At 36.5% G+C, this 14,547-nt stretch overlaps 1 protein-coding gene across 2 annotated transcripts in view; it reads left to right on the top strand.

Moving 5' to 3' along the window:
• Positions 1 to 6,478: 6,478 nt before the first annotated feature.
• Positions 6,479 to 14,547, top strand: part of CD163 (CD163 molecule) — an 83,889-nt gene continuing 75,820 nt past the window's right edge. For both annotated transcript variants that reach the window (XM_064479007.1, XM_010990815.3), the window contains exons 1-5: positions 6,479 to 6,617; positions 7,779 to 7,865; positions 8,939 to 9,259; positions 11,902 to 12,222; positions 13,872 to 14,192. In XM_064479007.1, coding sequence (XP_064335077.1) covers positions 6,572 to 6,617; positions 7,779 to 7,865; positions 8,939 to 9,259; positions 11,902 to 12,222; positions 13,872 to 14,192 — 1,096 coding nt within the window. In that variant the 5' untranslated portion in view covers positions 6,479 to 6,571. The remainder of the gene's footprint in view (positions 6,618 to 7,778; positions 7,866 to 8,938; positions 9,260 to 11,901; positions 12,223 to 13,871; positions 14,193 to 14,547) is intronic.

Genomic DNA, 14,547 nt, shown 5'->3' with positions numbered 1-14,547 from the left:
TTCCTTATGAACTTTAAGAACACAGTTTTACCTCGTATTTCATTCCCAAATATTGTCTTTTTTAGAACTATGCTTTTCTTTATCTTCCCTGGGAGTTCCTCATGCTGTTACGTATTTACTTGGTAAAGAAATTACTGCTAGATTATTAACAGATACTAACAAGCTCATATGTTATTACTCTGTGATATAATACTTGCATTTTCACCTAAGAATCATCTCATTAAGTTTTTTCACCATAATAGTTCATAATTCAAGTACGGTTTTTCCTTAGGTCAAGTTCCTTTCCATACGTACATATTTTTTTACTCTTATGTAGGACAAGGTAAAATTTGATACATATTTCAACTAGTCATTTAATCAGATGGTTACATTTCATAGGTATTTTCTCACCCAAAGCTGAAATTTTCAACATCTGAAAGTAATTCTAGTAAAAAGTGTTGAAATTTATTTTTACATAGTCATAAAGTAATTTGTAGGAAACGCTTTATAAAAAGTGACTAGAAGGTAAAAATTCATGTTTGATTTGACCACTTTTGAAAAGGAGTGAAATAAGAAAAAAAGCAAATAAAAATCTGTGGAACTGTTTTTCTAAAGGAAAAATAAAAGTAAAGGGCAAAAGATTCTAAAATACGTGTTTCTCACATGCTGAGAACTAAGATCGAGGGTGATAAGGAGCTAGCTGTAAACCTCAGATCTACATGTAGATTTAAAAGGAGGGTTTGTTGTTGTTGGTTTGTTTTTTGTTTGTTGTTTTTGTTTTCTTTCAGGATGCAAGTAACTTGAATGATCTTTCCAGTACTATAGCAGAATAGCAATACTCTCCTTCCTCCTCTTATCAGCTCAGCCTAGAAGGTCCAGAATTCAAACTCAAGTCCATGGTGACTCCATTTACTTCTTAGAAAAGGGCACTGGTTAAATCCATATCTCCTTTCTTGTTTCCAGATGGTCCCCTTGGAGCTATGGCAACAGACGACTGAAATCACCACAAGCAGGTAGGGGCTCTACATTGCTGTTTTTTCTCCGCTTGTCTGATGTCAACTTAAGTTAGAAGTTATCTCTCCTGTCTTTAATTTCTAAGACAACACAAGTTGAATGTTTTGACAGTTTTTCAAGATACATATTATTCCTTTTTCTAAAGCCACTAAACCTTAAGCCTCCTTTCCATCAAACTGTTACTGCCTCTGTTCCTGGAAATTGCAGTGGCTGATTAACAGTAAGAGAACATGTGTCCTAGAACATTTCTTTAGAACATTTTTACAGGGGCTGGAAGAAGTCATTTACACAATGGTCTGGTTACAAAAAAAAAAAAAAAAAAAAAAAAAACAAACCAAAGTGGAATGGCAAGAATGGGAAGTAGCCCTTTCTTGGTGGGATTGCAGTGTAACTGCTTTTGAAATTAGTAAGAACGATGAATTGTTACACAATGATAGGGAAGTACTGAGTGGGTGACCCAGAGACACCTTGTATTTGGATTTTGTTCTGCTCTCATTTATCTCCCCTGGTTGTGATTAGTGTTGGAAAAAAAAAAAAGTCACAACTGAGAAGACAGAAACCATTTTAAATGATCTCAGTCCTCACCTGGGGCCTCAGTTCTGTCATTTGACTCATGCTACCACAATCCGTGTTATGTCACTTTTTCATATTTCACACACACACACACACATGCAAATCATTTCACTGAAACTCTTCTCACTAAATTCATTATTAACCTCTATATCACAAATGAAAAAACCTCTTTCCAGCCCTCATTTTATTTGACATTCTAACATTATTCGACATAAGGACTATTCTCTTGTTCTGTTTCTAATATTTTATTCTCTTGAGTATAGTGTTTTACTCGCCAGGATTTTCTCATATATATCTGAGCATTTCTCCTGTCTTTCTTTTTGAAAACTTTCCCCACTCTACTGAACCATTCCATACTGGAGTTTCTTGGAAAGCTTCTCATTAACCAAGCTCTCATGGTAAGTGATCTCTTTGATTCCTGTGTCTTCAATAGCCCTCTACATACTCCCAAACTTACATCTCACAAAGAACTCTTAAAAGGTAAAAGCTGGAATTGGGAGTCTATCCTAAAGAACACTGGGAAACTCAAATAACAAATGCTGAGGATGTCAACTTCTAACATGAAATCTCAGCTACCAGGAATAGATCAGAGTCCAGATTTAGACTCCACATCTTAAATTACAGGAAATGTGGAGAAGGAGCAAGAAAAGCTTGAGAACAAGGAGAAAGGTCAGTGTGGGATTATCGATGACATTTGTTCAATAGCTGTTGTGTATGTGGAGGGCAGTTGTGTTTGACTAACTCAAGAGCAAATGGAAGGCTAAGCAAATGATAATTCCCAGGGGGACCATAAACATGTAGGGACATCCATAATGTTACTCGGTAGAGAAAAACAATTTATACTCAATGTGGGAATAATCTAGGCCCGTGGTAAACCATAAAATTGTGATATTAGGTAGGTTGGCCATAGCAATTGTTGGAATATCCAGTCTCTCGCTGGTGATGAAACAGTACAAAGACAATCTCTTGCTTCTATCTCATAAATATCAGTTGGAAGGCAAGAGCCCCAGTCTTGAAGCACTCATAGGTTTGGCAAGGAAATCAAGAAAGAGAAGCACAAGTAGATCTTATGGAACAAATGACTGAAATTGGTACATGACAGAGACTAACATACGGCACAGACAAAGCAGAAGTCCAATTACTAGAATTGGGGGGGAAATCGGGGTATGCTGGAATCAAAGCCAACTATTAGTCAATAAGCAGCCTGCAAGAAACCATGTATATGCAACAAGTTATGCCAACATCCACATTTTGTATGTTCAGTGTAAATGATGAGTTTGCAAATGTGTAGCTTCAATTTATACTCAATGTGCTAGAATATTTGGGAAAATAATCTGAGAAAAAGGACAATATTGGGTTAATTAAGGTGAAAAGCATAAAGGAGTCAGAAGACACTGCACTCTGGGGTTTTGAGGAAAAAAACAGATATAAGGGCCAAAGAGCTATCCAGAGAAGATGAAAAATAATAGTTGAAGAGTTTGAGACCAAAGGAGTCCTGGCACTCTATTATAAAGGCTAATTAGGTCCAAATGGTCATTCTCCATAAACTGCAACATAAGACTAGACAGTTAATGAACCATTTATTCAGTGATTGGCAGAACCTAAAAAAAAGAAAAAGTTGAACTTGAGCTTGCTCAGCATTACAAAGAGACTGTAGGGTCTCTTTGGAGACCTAATTAGGAACACAGGTATTCTCAATAGTTGGGTGGTGGAAGGCTGAGTAAGGCATTAGTTTGTTCCATGATTTATATAAAAATACTATAAATTTGAGATTCATATGTAGAGATTTTAAAAATAACAATAAAGAAATTAATTTCATTATAAATACACTAGATGATTCTAACAAAGCTAATGACTTCATTTACAGAAGGAATACAATGAGAATATGGATAAAAATGACTTTGTTAACAAACTCAACATCTGTTCCAAAATCCAGAATGAGTTCCAAAATCTAATGCCACCTCCTCCTCTGTTCCTCTTCCTTCTTCCATTTGCCAGGCACAGACAGGCCCATATAAAAATATCACAGATTCCTACCAAATTATCTTCTAACTTCCAGGTCTGCTCAAATTTTTTCACATTTTCAGTTTTCTCCACACCTGGCTTGCATTGGAGGATTTGCTCTGCACCATGTATTGCTGTAAACTTGAAAGATGGGGCTAATGCTAAAGGTCTTCCTTTCCTTTATTCTCCATCAATATTTGCTAAGATTTTCTAAACAGCTTTATTGAAGTATAATTGATATACACTAAGCTGCACATACGTAAAGTGTTTAATTTTTTAGTTTTGATGTATGTGTTTACCTGTGAAACCATCAACACAGTCAAGACAGTGAACATATCAATTGCCCTCCAAAAGTTTCATCATTTTTATCCCCTGCTGTAATCCTTCCTTTCTACCCTTCCTAATCTATCCCTGAGCGAGCACTCTTTCCAGTCATAATAGATTAGTTTGTATTTTCCAGAATTTTCTATAAATAGCACCGTAAAGTATAAGATTCATTCTTCTTGTAACATGTGTCAACTGTCCATTCCTTTGAAATGTTGGGAAATAGTCCCACTGCTTCTTCACCCATTTGCCAGTTGAGGGACGTTTGGTTTGTTTCTAGTTTTTGCCCATTACAAATATAACTGGCATAAACATTCATGCACAAGTCACTAAATGGACCTACGTTACCATTTTTCTTATGTAAAACCTTAGAAGTTTGTCTAATGTTTAAAAAAATTGCCAAGTTGTTTTTGCAAGGAGTCACATCATTTATATTCCCAGAAGGCTGCATGAGAGTGTTAGAGCCTTAACATTCCCAGTTCTTTGACCATTGAATTATTGAAAGTAAGCTGTTTTAGTTTCCAAATATTTGAGGTTTTCTAGAGATACTGTTATTGATTTCTAAATTCATTCCATTGTGATCAGAGAAGGTATTTTATACGATTTGAATTACTTTAATTTGTTGAGAATTTATATATGTTCAAAAATATTACGCATCTTAGGAAATGCTCTGTGTGCACTTGAAGAGAACGCATGTTCTGTTGCCATAGGATGAAGTGTTCTGTAAATGTTGATCAGGTTAAGTTGATTGATCGTGTTGTTCAATTCTACTACATTCTTACTGATTTTCTGCCTATTTTACCAATTATCAAGAGAGAGATTGAAGTCTTCTATTATAACTGGATTTGCTATTTCTCCCTGCAGTTTTATAAATTTCTGCTTCATGGTTTTTGAAGCTCTGATGTTAATTTCACACACATTTGGGACTGATAAATGTACCATTTATCATTATGAATTGATTCTTTATTTCTAGATCTTTTTTTAGCTCTGAAATCTACTTTTGATGATTTTAACATAGCTATCCTGGGTTTGCTTTAATTGGTGCTAGCGTGGCATGTCTTTTTCTAACCTTTTGCTTTTATCCTGTATTTTTTGTATTTAGATTATTTAGGCATCATTTAGTTGAATTTCACTTTTTAATCCATTTTGCCAATTTCTGTCTCTTAACTGGGTGTGCTCAGATGATTTACATTTACTGTGATCGAAAGTGCAGTTGGGTCGGTTAACTTGCGTTTTGTTTTTTATTTGTCCCATCTACTTTTCATTCATTTTCCCTCTCTTTTATGGCTTCTTTTGGATTAATTGAATATTTTATGATTCCACTTTACGTGTTTTATTGGCTTATTAGCTATAACTCTCTGTTTTGTTATCTTAGTGACTGCTTTAGGTTTATTGTGTACAATTTTAGCTCGTCATAGTCTACCTTCAAATAATATTTTACCACTTTACATATAGTACATAAAATTTATAATAATACTCTTCCATTTGTCTTCTCATCTTTTGTGTTATTATTTTCATTTTCCTTTTACATGTTATAAACGTCACACTGCATAGCTATTATTCTTGTTTAAACAATTATTTTAAAAATACTTAAATAATGATAAAAATCACGTATTTACCTATGTAGTTACCATTTCTGGTGCTCTGCATTCCTTATGTTGAGCCATATTTTTTTATCTGGTACCATTTTTCTTCTGCCTGAGACTTCCATTAACATTTCTTACAGTGTGGGTCTCCTGGTGATACATTATTTCAGCTTTTAAAAGTGAACAATGTCTTTATTTCTTTTCATTTCTTTATTTCTTTTCATTTCAATTTTTTGGTTTCTTATACCTTAAATCCCTTCCCCTTTTTTTCTTTTTAGCAAAGTCCTTCTTGTAATTTAGGACACAATTTAAGCATCTTCTCACAGAAAAGAGGTTTTGGACTGTTCATTTCTGACTTCTAGTCAACATGACTACTTTTTTTCTTTATTTTTCACACTGTGCTTTGAACCTGTGTTCATTGTTGCTATTATATGTGTTTCTCTTACTTGAACTTAAGTTAATTCAAGTCAAAATCTTGTGTTGTAAATTTGTATTTCACCATTTGTAGAATTGGTAATAATCATGGCTAATTTCATTGCTGCTCTTCATCCCATTAGAAGAGAAATGCAAGTGCTGTCTATAGACAATCTGCACAGAATTATTCATTAGGTGCATTTGATGATGGAAATAATATTTAAAGTGGCTATGACAATCAAGCATTAATGATTTAATTATGTTTTGCCTATTTTACCTTAATTTTTTGACGTAATTTAACTACATAACAATTTCTATTTTTTGCTTCTAATATATTAATCCAAAACAAAGTGCAGAAATTTAAAATATTTAACTCAGCAACAGTATATAAGTTAATATTTCCCCTTAATTTTTGTAAATCTGTATTGAATGTTTCTCAATTTTCTTTGGTTGTTTCATGTCTCATATTGAAGAAGACCTGAGCACGAAAGGGAGTCTCACTCTTTTAATTACTTCCCTTTTTTGGTTAACTCCACCTCCTTTATGTAGCCTTTCTGTTTTTTTTTTTTTTGTTTTTTTTTTGTGGAAGTGAAATGATTTTTCTTGGTGGTCCTCTTCTTAAGGAGAGCATTTCCAGGGACTAGTACAAGAAGACTTAAGAGGCACAAATCCTTGGAATGGACAAACTCAGAATGGTGCTACATGAAAACTCTGGATCTGCTGGTAAAAGCTCATTTATTCTACATTTATCCTTTAATGGAGTAAAGCAATGTTCTGACAGTCAGTGAATCTGATGTAGTAGTCACTGGGATCAGGAGAGCGAGGAATGGGAAAAAGGCAATAAGACTAGGGCAATCGATACCTTTTATCTGCGTAGATTCAAAATGGAAGACATGAGATAAGGACTAGATTTGGCATCAATTTTGTAAAACTGCAGAGGTGAAATTAAGTGAGGAACTAAAACTAAGTGAACTGTATTGGGTATGAAACTAATAGTTGTTAGAATAGATGGAACATGTAGGAATGAATATTGCTTGAAAATTGATTCCCTGGAGGAAATTTAGTGTAACTCTTTGAGTGTCAGAATCTGCTTCATGATTTATATGGATGTGCTAAACTCATTTAGCATTCTTACTTTTTTCCCCAAGCCTTTAAACTGAAGTAGAACCTATCACATGAAAGCATAGGTCATAAGTGCACAGTTCAGTGACTTATCCCAAAAGAGTGACTACTGTGGCGTTTTTACTTTTAAATTACTTTGGGTTATAGGAAGGAGAAATGAGAGTGATAGCCTTAGCACTTCATGCTCTATTTGGAGATAAGTTCCAAAATTCAGAGTTTTCAAATACAAACTTTGTCATTTTTTCCTCCAATGTGTTGTTCAACGACTATTCAGCAGGCTCTGTGCCAGGTATTGGTGGTACCAGGTACTGGTGAAACCAGGGTGAACATGTTAGATATGATTCACTCCCTGTGGAACTTGCCATCCAACAATGTGGATCAGGCAGGCTTGGAGATGAGGGTATCAGTGGTTAAATATCGCCCTGCGCCTGAAGGGAGGACTGCCCGCTTCTAAGTTTCATCGGTGCCTTTTCAATTTTCCAGATTTTAAGGTCTCCTCTTGCAATTCTTTTTCCATCCCCAGTTTTCTTCTAATTCCTCACTCCTAGGTTGCCTGTAAACATGAACATTTTCAAAGCTGTTTCCCTGAGGCTATATGATCCTGGGTGCAACTTTTTCCCACCTGCCTTGCCGTTTAGAAGGAAGGGTTTTCGGTCCTGGTTTGACCTTCTTTGGTCATCTCCAACCTCTGAAACCCTCCGTCTCCCCCGAAGCCTCTTTTTTGGGAAGACTATATTTTGGCCCTCTTTCTTCTTTTCACAGACTTTAGAAGATGCTCTGTCCGCTTAGGTCCCTTCACTGTTGCTGTGGTCTCAGTTCTCAGTGCCTGCTTGATCACCAGTTCCCTTGGTGAGTACTTTGTCAAATTTACTTGCAACCTTAGCCCAATGTGACAAGAATCCCTGAAAAGCAAATAATTCTCCTGAAGGCTGAACAGCTTCTAAAAACACGCTTCGTGGTTTCAACGGATCAGATATTAAAAGCACATGATAGGAGCCTAACTATGTGACCCCCTCAACGTGAACAAAATATTAGCACAGGTTTCAAAAAAATAAAATAAACTCTCACAGGAAAAAAAAAAAGCATTTTACTAAAGATTTGAAATAATGTCTAACTGAAAAATAGGGAAGTAAAGGAGTACAAAGGGGAAGAAACCTCAGAATTGTTGGGGTGAGGGAATTTTAGGAACACTTTAAAAATTCAAATGCCCAAAATCTATCTAAAAATGTATTCAGGGAGGCCAGGTAAATAGCAGAGGGACCACAGATTCCTGTGTTATCTAAAATAATCACAAGGCAGGAGTCGACACTATTGGGAGGAGTGGGGGTGAGGAGGATAGGATTATTTTATGGTAGAAAATAATAGGAAAATATCTCCATTTCAATTTTATTTGAGTAGATAAGTTTCAGTCAGATTTCAACTAGTATTTTAAAAATTTATGGTATCTACACATATATATGTGTAAATAGATGGTATTTTTCATGCATATATGTGTGAAGTAGGTGTTAAAGTCTGGTCTTTTCATCCTCGCCATCAGCCTTATTTCTACTGATTTGAGGATTTTGGAGAAACTTACATAGCTCACCCCTATACAATTTTGTAACATCTTATTTTTATAGTAAACTGTCCATGGGGATTATATATGTAGACATTATAAAGAATATCAGTCATAAAATAAAGATATCACATAGTGTTGGATTACTTATCTTTTGCTGGTTTCATGTTGTTGCTTAATGAAGGCTGTGACACTGACATTTGGTTTTGAAACCCTGTGAAATAGCATTCTCCTATCGTACCATGAATGGGTCCAGAAACGTTTCTCAAATCCAGCTTTGAAAAAAGAGATGGGCGGTCTAAAGAATAATAATTCTCTACTTGCTTTTTGGGTCTTGACCATCTGCTCTCTTTACCTGTTGTTGCAGGAGGAACAGACAAAGAGCTGAGGCTAACGGCTGGTGAGAACAACTGCTCGGGGAGAGTGGAGGTGAAAGTCCAGGAGGAGTGGGGGACGGTGTGTAACAATGGCTGGGACATGGCTGCGGTCTCCGTTATTTGTAGGCAGCTGGGATGTCCTACTGCTATCAAAGCTGCTGGATGGACTAATTCCAGTGCGGGCTCTGGACGCATTTGGATGGATCATGTTTCCTGTCGAGGGAATGAGTCAGCGATCTGGGACTGCAAACACGGTGGATGGGGAAAGCATAACTGTACTCACCAACAGGATGCTGGAGTCACCTGCTCAGGTAAGACTTGCATGAGTCAAAGCCTGGAGATACAATGCTCTGTGGGAAAAAATATGTAGATGGGTTAAAAATGAAGAGAAGCCAGTTTTCTGTAAGCAAGCTAGTCCATGTATAAAATTACCCAATCCATTGCTAAAAGACCAGAAAACACATGATAAAGCCTGTATTTGAAAAAAAAAATCAAGAGATTCTCAATACTGCAACCAATGAGGAAGTGACTTGCTTCAATTTTACAGTAAATAATCCTACTATAACCTTCAACTTTTACATGAAAAAAATCATGGTATTTAAGTTAGTTCCTTGTCCCCTTTCCCAGTAATATGCTGCTTTCATGCATTGGCTCATAAGTCATGACTCTTTTGCCCATTAACTGTTAATCAGATTACTAAATCAAGAAATAAATATTCCCGGCACTCATCCTTCTTTGTTGGAGGAAGGATGTTTTGCACAGTATAACTGCTTTCTCTGTTGTACAATGCTATTCATTTCATTTACGTGGTAGTTTTAATTTTTAAAACATTTCATAAGTTTCGCCTCACTTGACCTTACAATCACTCATAAAGTTATGGGTCAGACTTTTCTGCTGACAAATCTGACAAATCCCAAGGTCATGTTTCTGATCCCAATTCAGAACTCCTTCTTCATGTCATTGAATGCTACACAACCCTCTCACCTCCCAGCCTTTCTGTTAGAGACCATCTGTCTCCTCCATAGGACTGGTTTTACAAAGACTAATCTCCACCCAGGCGTTGTGGTGTAACAGGAGCAACACAGGCTGGTATCTAGAACAATGCTAAATTGAATTCCAGCTCAGCTGCTCATTAACGTTATTATTTGGAGCAAGTTGTTAAATCTTTCTAAACTTCACTTTCTGATGATTCAACGATATAACACATGAAAAGCGACTGGTACCCTGTCTGGTGTGTAACAGGTGTTAAAAATTGAACGGTAGTTTCCTCATGGCTCACAGCTTCTCATTACTTAGTCAGCTCATTTCTCTTTCTTCTTCCTTCTCTTCCTCCTGTCTGCTCCTCCTTCTCTTCCTTCTTTCTCTTCTCTTTTATTGTTAATCATGTTGTGGGGAAAGATAAGAAGTAACAATGTACCGTCTACATCAAGCATCTACAGCAAAGTTAAAAATCACAATAAATCTAGCCTATAATTATTTACTGTGCTATAATTATTTACTGTGCTATAATTATTGCTGTCTATAGAGTTGACTGTTTAAGCTAAGACATCAGTGTAGTACTTTTAACTCTTGTGTTTGGTTTTTCTTACCTTTACATAAGGATCCTTTAAATAAGAAAGAAGTGAATCAAACTTGGTTTTTGAAGTTTACACACTTAAAGCTCCAGCTGATGCCTAATAATAGAAAGGGGTGCAATCGCTCAAGGACTCACGAGTTTCATGAGGTTTTCAGAGTCTGAATTTCTGAGATTCTTCACCCCGATCAAAGCTGTATCCTCAGAGCACTACCTCTTGGGAAATTATACTGTTATCATATCCATAATAGTAAAGGGGCTAGACTCTGGTGCTAGGGCTGTTTGGTTTTGGTTTTGGTTTGGTTTACATTCTTTCTCTTCTAATTTCTAGGTGTTTGACCCTGGGCCAATTATTTAACCTCAGTTTGCTTATCTATGAAATAGGGGTAGTGGTAATAACATATAATGCTTAATGTTGTTGTGAAGTCTAAAGAAAATGGCGTGTGTAGTACATTGGAACAGCATATGCACATTATGATCATGAGCTCTTATTATTACTGTTATTAATTGCCCATAATCAAAAATCTGGAGTGGAGGTCTTTGCCTGGAGCTCAGAGCTTTTAAAATTGAATTACTTCTTCAAAAAAGAACTTCAAAGAATTTTGTTCAACCACAGTTTTTGTTTTTCAGAAGTCCCAACATTTCACCCCAAATCTCTTTTTCTCAGATATTCTAGTCCTCATAGAAAATCTAAGGATAGTGTATACAGAGAATTTTCTTTATGAAAAAGCTGTTCTTTGCTAAAAATGGGAGCAGCTGCTTTGGGAATAGAAAAAAAATGCTTTGATTCAGAAAGGAATTTTGGTAAGAAATGAATTATTTTGATTAATTTTTCCTCAGCTTTTAATGTCTTGGTATACCACAGATAAGGTGATTTTGCAAACTATTATGCATGCTTATGCATTTTTACTTTTTGCTTTTTCTTGTTTTTTCATTTCAAATTCAACTTCAGACAATTATTCTGTAAGCTGTTTGTAATAAACAAAGATTAAAATAAAAATTTTAACTGTTCAACAAATGACTGGCTTGTCATTTTTACTACTTTGTTGTAAAAACACATTTTATTTTTTTCTAGTTTTTAAAGCAAATACTTTGAGTCATATTTATCTGTTTCTACATAAACGTGTTTATTATGTCATAATAATAGAAGGAAACAAAACAAAACACAAAGTAAATTTTAATCTGTGAAAGTTTTTTTTTTTTTTTTTTTGGTAAGTAGAAATAGATGAAAGTCCTAATCATTAGCTAGTTTTTAAAAGATTAAAATAAATTCTCCATTATGTGAACCTGGGCTTCATTTTGAAGGACAGCTTCAAATCTCAAGTGTTTAGAGGACTCTCACTTTCTAAAATCACTTCTGAATTCTGGTCTTTGCTCTAGATGGATCTGACTTGGAGATGAGGCTGATGAACGCAGGAAACCGGTGTTCAGGAAGAATTGAGATCAAATTCCAAGGACAGTGGGGAACAGTGTGCGATGATGACTTCAGCATGAATCATGCTGCTGTGGTTTGTAAACAGCTTCAGTGTGGAGGTCCTGTCAGTTTCTCTGGTTCAGCTAATTTTGGAGAAGGTTCTGGACCAATCTGGTTTGATGATCTTGTATGCAATGGAAATGAGTCAGCTCTCTGGAACTGCAAACATTCAGGATGGGGAAAGCATAACTGTGATCATGCTGAGGACGCTGGAGTGATTTGCTTAGGTAAGGACGGGTCCTGGGTTGTTCTCCTCTCCACAAGAGGACAAAGGAAAGCGGTAAAAAACTTAAGAGCATGAACTCTTAGGTTTAAAACATAACAAACTCTGCTTCTTCTATCACCTGATTATTCCCTAATTTCAAGTTGCAGCTCTGATACCTGTGGCATTTTCACCTGAACGGAAATTGGAATGAATAGTTTAGGAGGGGAGGATGAGGAGTGAAACTGAAAGCCAAGTCATGAGGATAGAAGGAAGTGTTCAGAGTGCATCCACTTCCCCCAGCCCTCCAAAACACAGAAAGGAAAAGAAAAAAATAGCTTAGCTAGCAAATTCTGCTTTCTGGGTGTTTTAGAAGCAAATCATCCCCCTTAGCATCCTCTACCCTACAAGTCTCCTCTTTAGTCACATTGACCCACTCTTTCCCAAACTATTGGTTCAAATTCACAGAATCAAATGATGTAGAAAATTGGTTTCCTCTTAAAACTTCATTTATGCTCGTCCTATGTTATGAGCAGATATTGCGTCTGCCTAGAGAGTTTCACGTTCCATGCTTGATTATGGGACAGGGACGTGGCTTTGTGTGCTCAGGGATGTCACTTCCCTTTTCTCACTTGAGTTCCTGGTTTGAAGAAGACCTAGTAAGTCCTGAACCCCAGGGAACATTAAGGAAACTGTAACTAGAGTAAAAACATCCCTGTATTCACTAGGTATCTTTTTTTTTTTTTCCAAATGAAAAAAAAAAAAAACCTCAATTCAAATGAAATTTAAAATAAGAGAATACTGACACAAAACTGGGAAATCCAGGCAGTATGGTTGGCTTTGTGCATGATTGGATTCAGCAGTTCATGTCATCAGTGTTCAGGCTCTTTTCCTGTTTCTCGGACTGGCTTTTTTCTTGTTGACCAACATGACCATCTATAGTCTGAACCACAAAGAATGGGATTCCTACAGGAAAGATGGATTTCATTAGCTGAAGAAAGTGAAAGGGATTAGGGGCAGGAAAAACACAGTATGTACCCTTCATTTTCTTTTACCCATCAGAATCTTTCTAGGTCCCCAAACAGCGCATTTCTTCTCAGTGTGTTTTATATGTGCTGAGGAATCACAGTAAACAGTATTGTGACCACAAACACTAAAATCGCCAGAGGAAAAAAGCAGTTTATTTGTTACAGGATATTACCCACAGTCAAGTTCTGTTCTTTGAGGAGTATTGACTGGGGGAAGGTGAGAGTAGTAATGGCGAGGTCCCTTCTCTCTTTGCTTTACTTTTAAACTACAGACGTGGTCAGAAAGGCAGATAACACAGGCATATAATAAAAACCAGCTAGTCTAATAGATAATACAGTCCCAGAGAAAATGGAGGGTTGAGGCAAACTGGACTGTGTAGCTAACCACATGCACCTAAACACATGCAAATACATATTCAACAGGAGTAAAACCAAACAATTCCAACAAAAAAAATCTTTTCGTGGTCCAACAAGCAAATCTCCAGATAAATTTTAGTCCCTGGAGATCCTGTTAGGATCTCTTCCTATAATGCATGCTTTTCATACTGAAAAGTCCTGTCTTCTTGCCTGAATCCACTCCTCCCTCCGGCTTTAACGATTGACCTTATTCTTGTTATCGCTGACTTGTTTTGTGTCCCTCTTACAGAGGGAGCAGACCTGAGCCTGAGAGTGACAGATGGAGTCAACAAATGTTCAGGAAGATTGGAAGTGAGATTCCAAGGAGAATGGGGGACAGTGTGCGATGATGGCTGGGATAGTGACGATGCTGCTGTGGCATGTAAGCAACTGGGATGTCCGACTGCCATCACTGCCATAGGTCGAGTTAACGCCAGTGAGGGAACTGGACACATTTGGCTTGACAGTGTTTCCTGCGAAGGACATGAGTCTGCTGTCTGGCACTGCAAACACCACGAGTGGGGGAAGCATTATTGCAATCATAATGAAGATGCTGGTGTGACTTGTTCTGGTAAGTTAAAACAACACACAACAAAAAGAGAAGGAAGGGCCTATGTTGTTTAGGAAGAGAAATAGATGTGAGATGTGTGAGGGAGAAACAACTAATCGTTTCCTTGTTGGGAACTCTTTTACACTTGTGAGAAATCTCTAACACATTCTTTATTTGACTAGTTGGAAGGGTTGTCTGACTCTATTTTCTGTAATAATTTTTCAGATTACTGTTAGGGATCACACTTTGAATTCTAAATCTACCTGGAGCTCCAAAAGACAAAATGTTACATGTCTTTACTTTATATCTGACTTGCTCATATTTTTCCACCTTTGACAATTTTCATTGACTCCTGAAACTAAAATCCCATTTCTAA

Source organism: Camelus dromedarius, chromosome 25 (assembly GCF_036321535.1).
Source record: "Camelus dromedarius isolate mCamDro1 chromosome 25, mCamDro1.pat, whole genome shotgun sequence".
Lineage (NCBI taxonomy): Eukaryota > Metazoa > Chordata > Mammalia > Artiodactyla > Camelidae > Camelus > Camelus dromedarius.
This window is presented reverse-complemented; position numbering and strand designations above follow the sequence as displayed.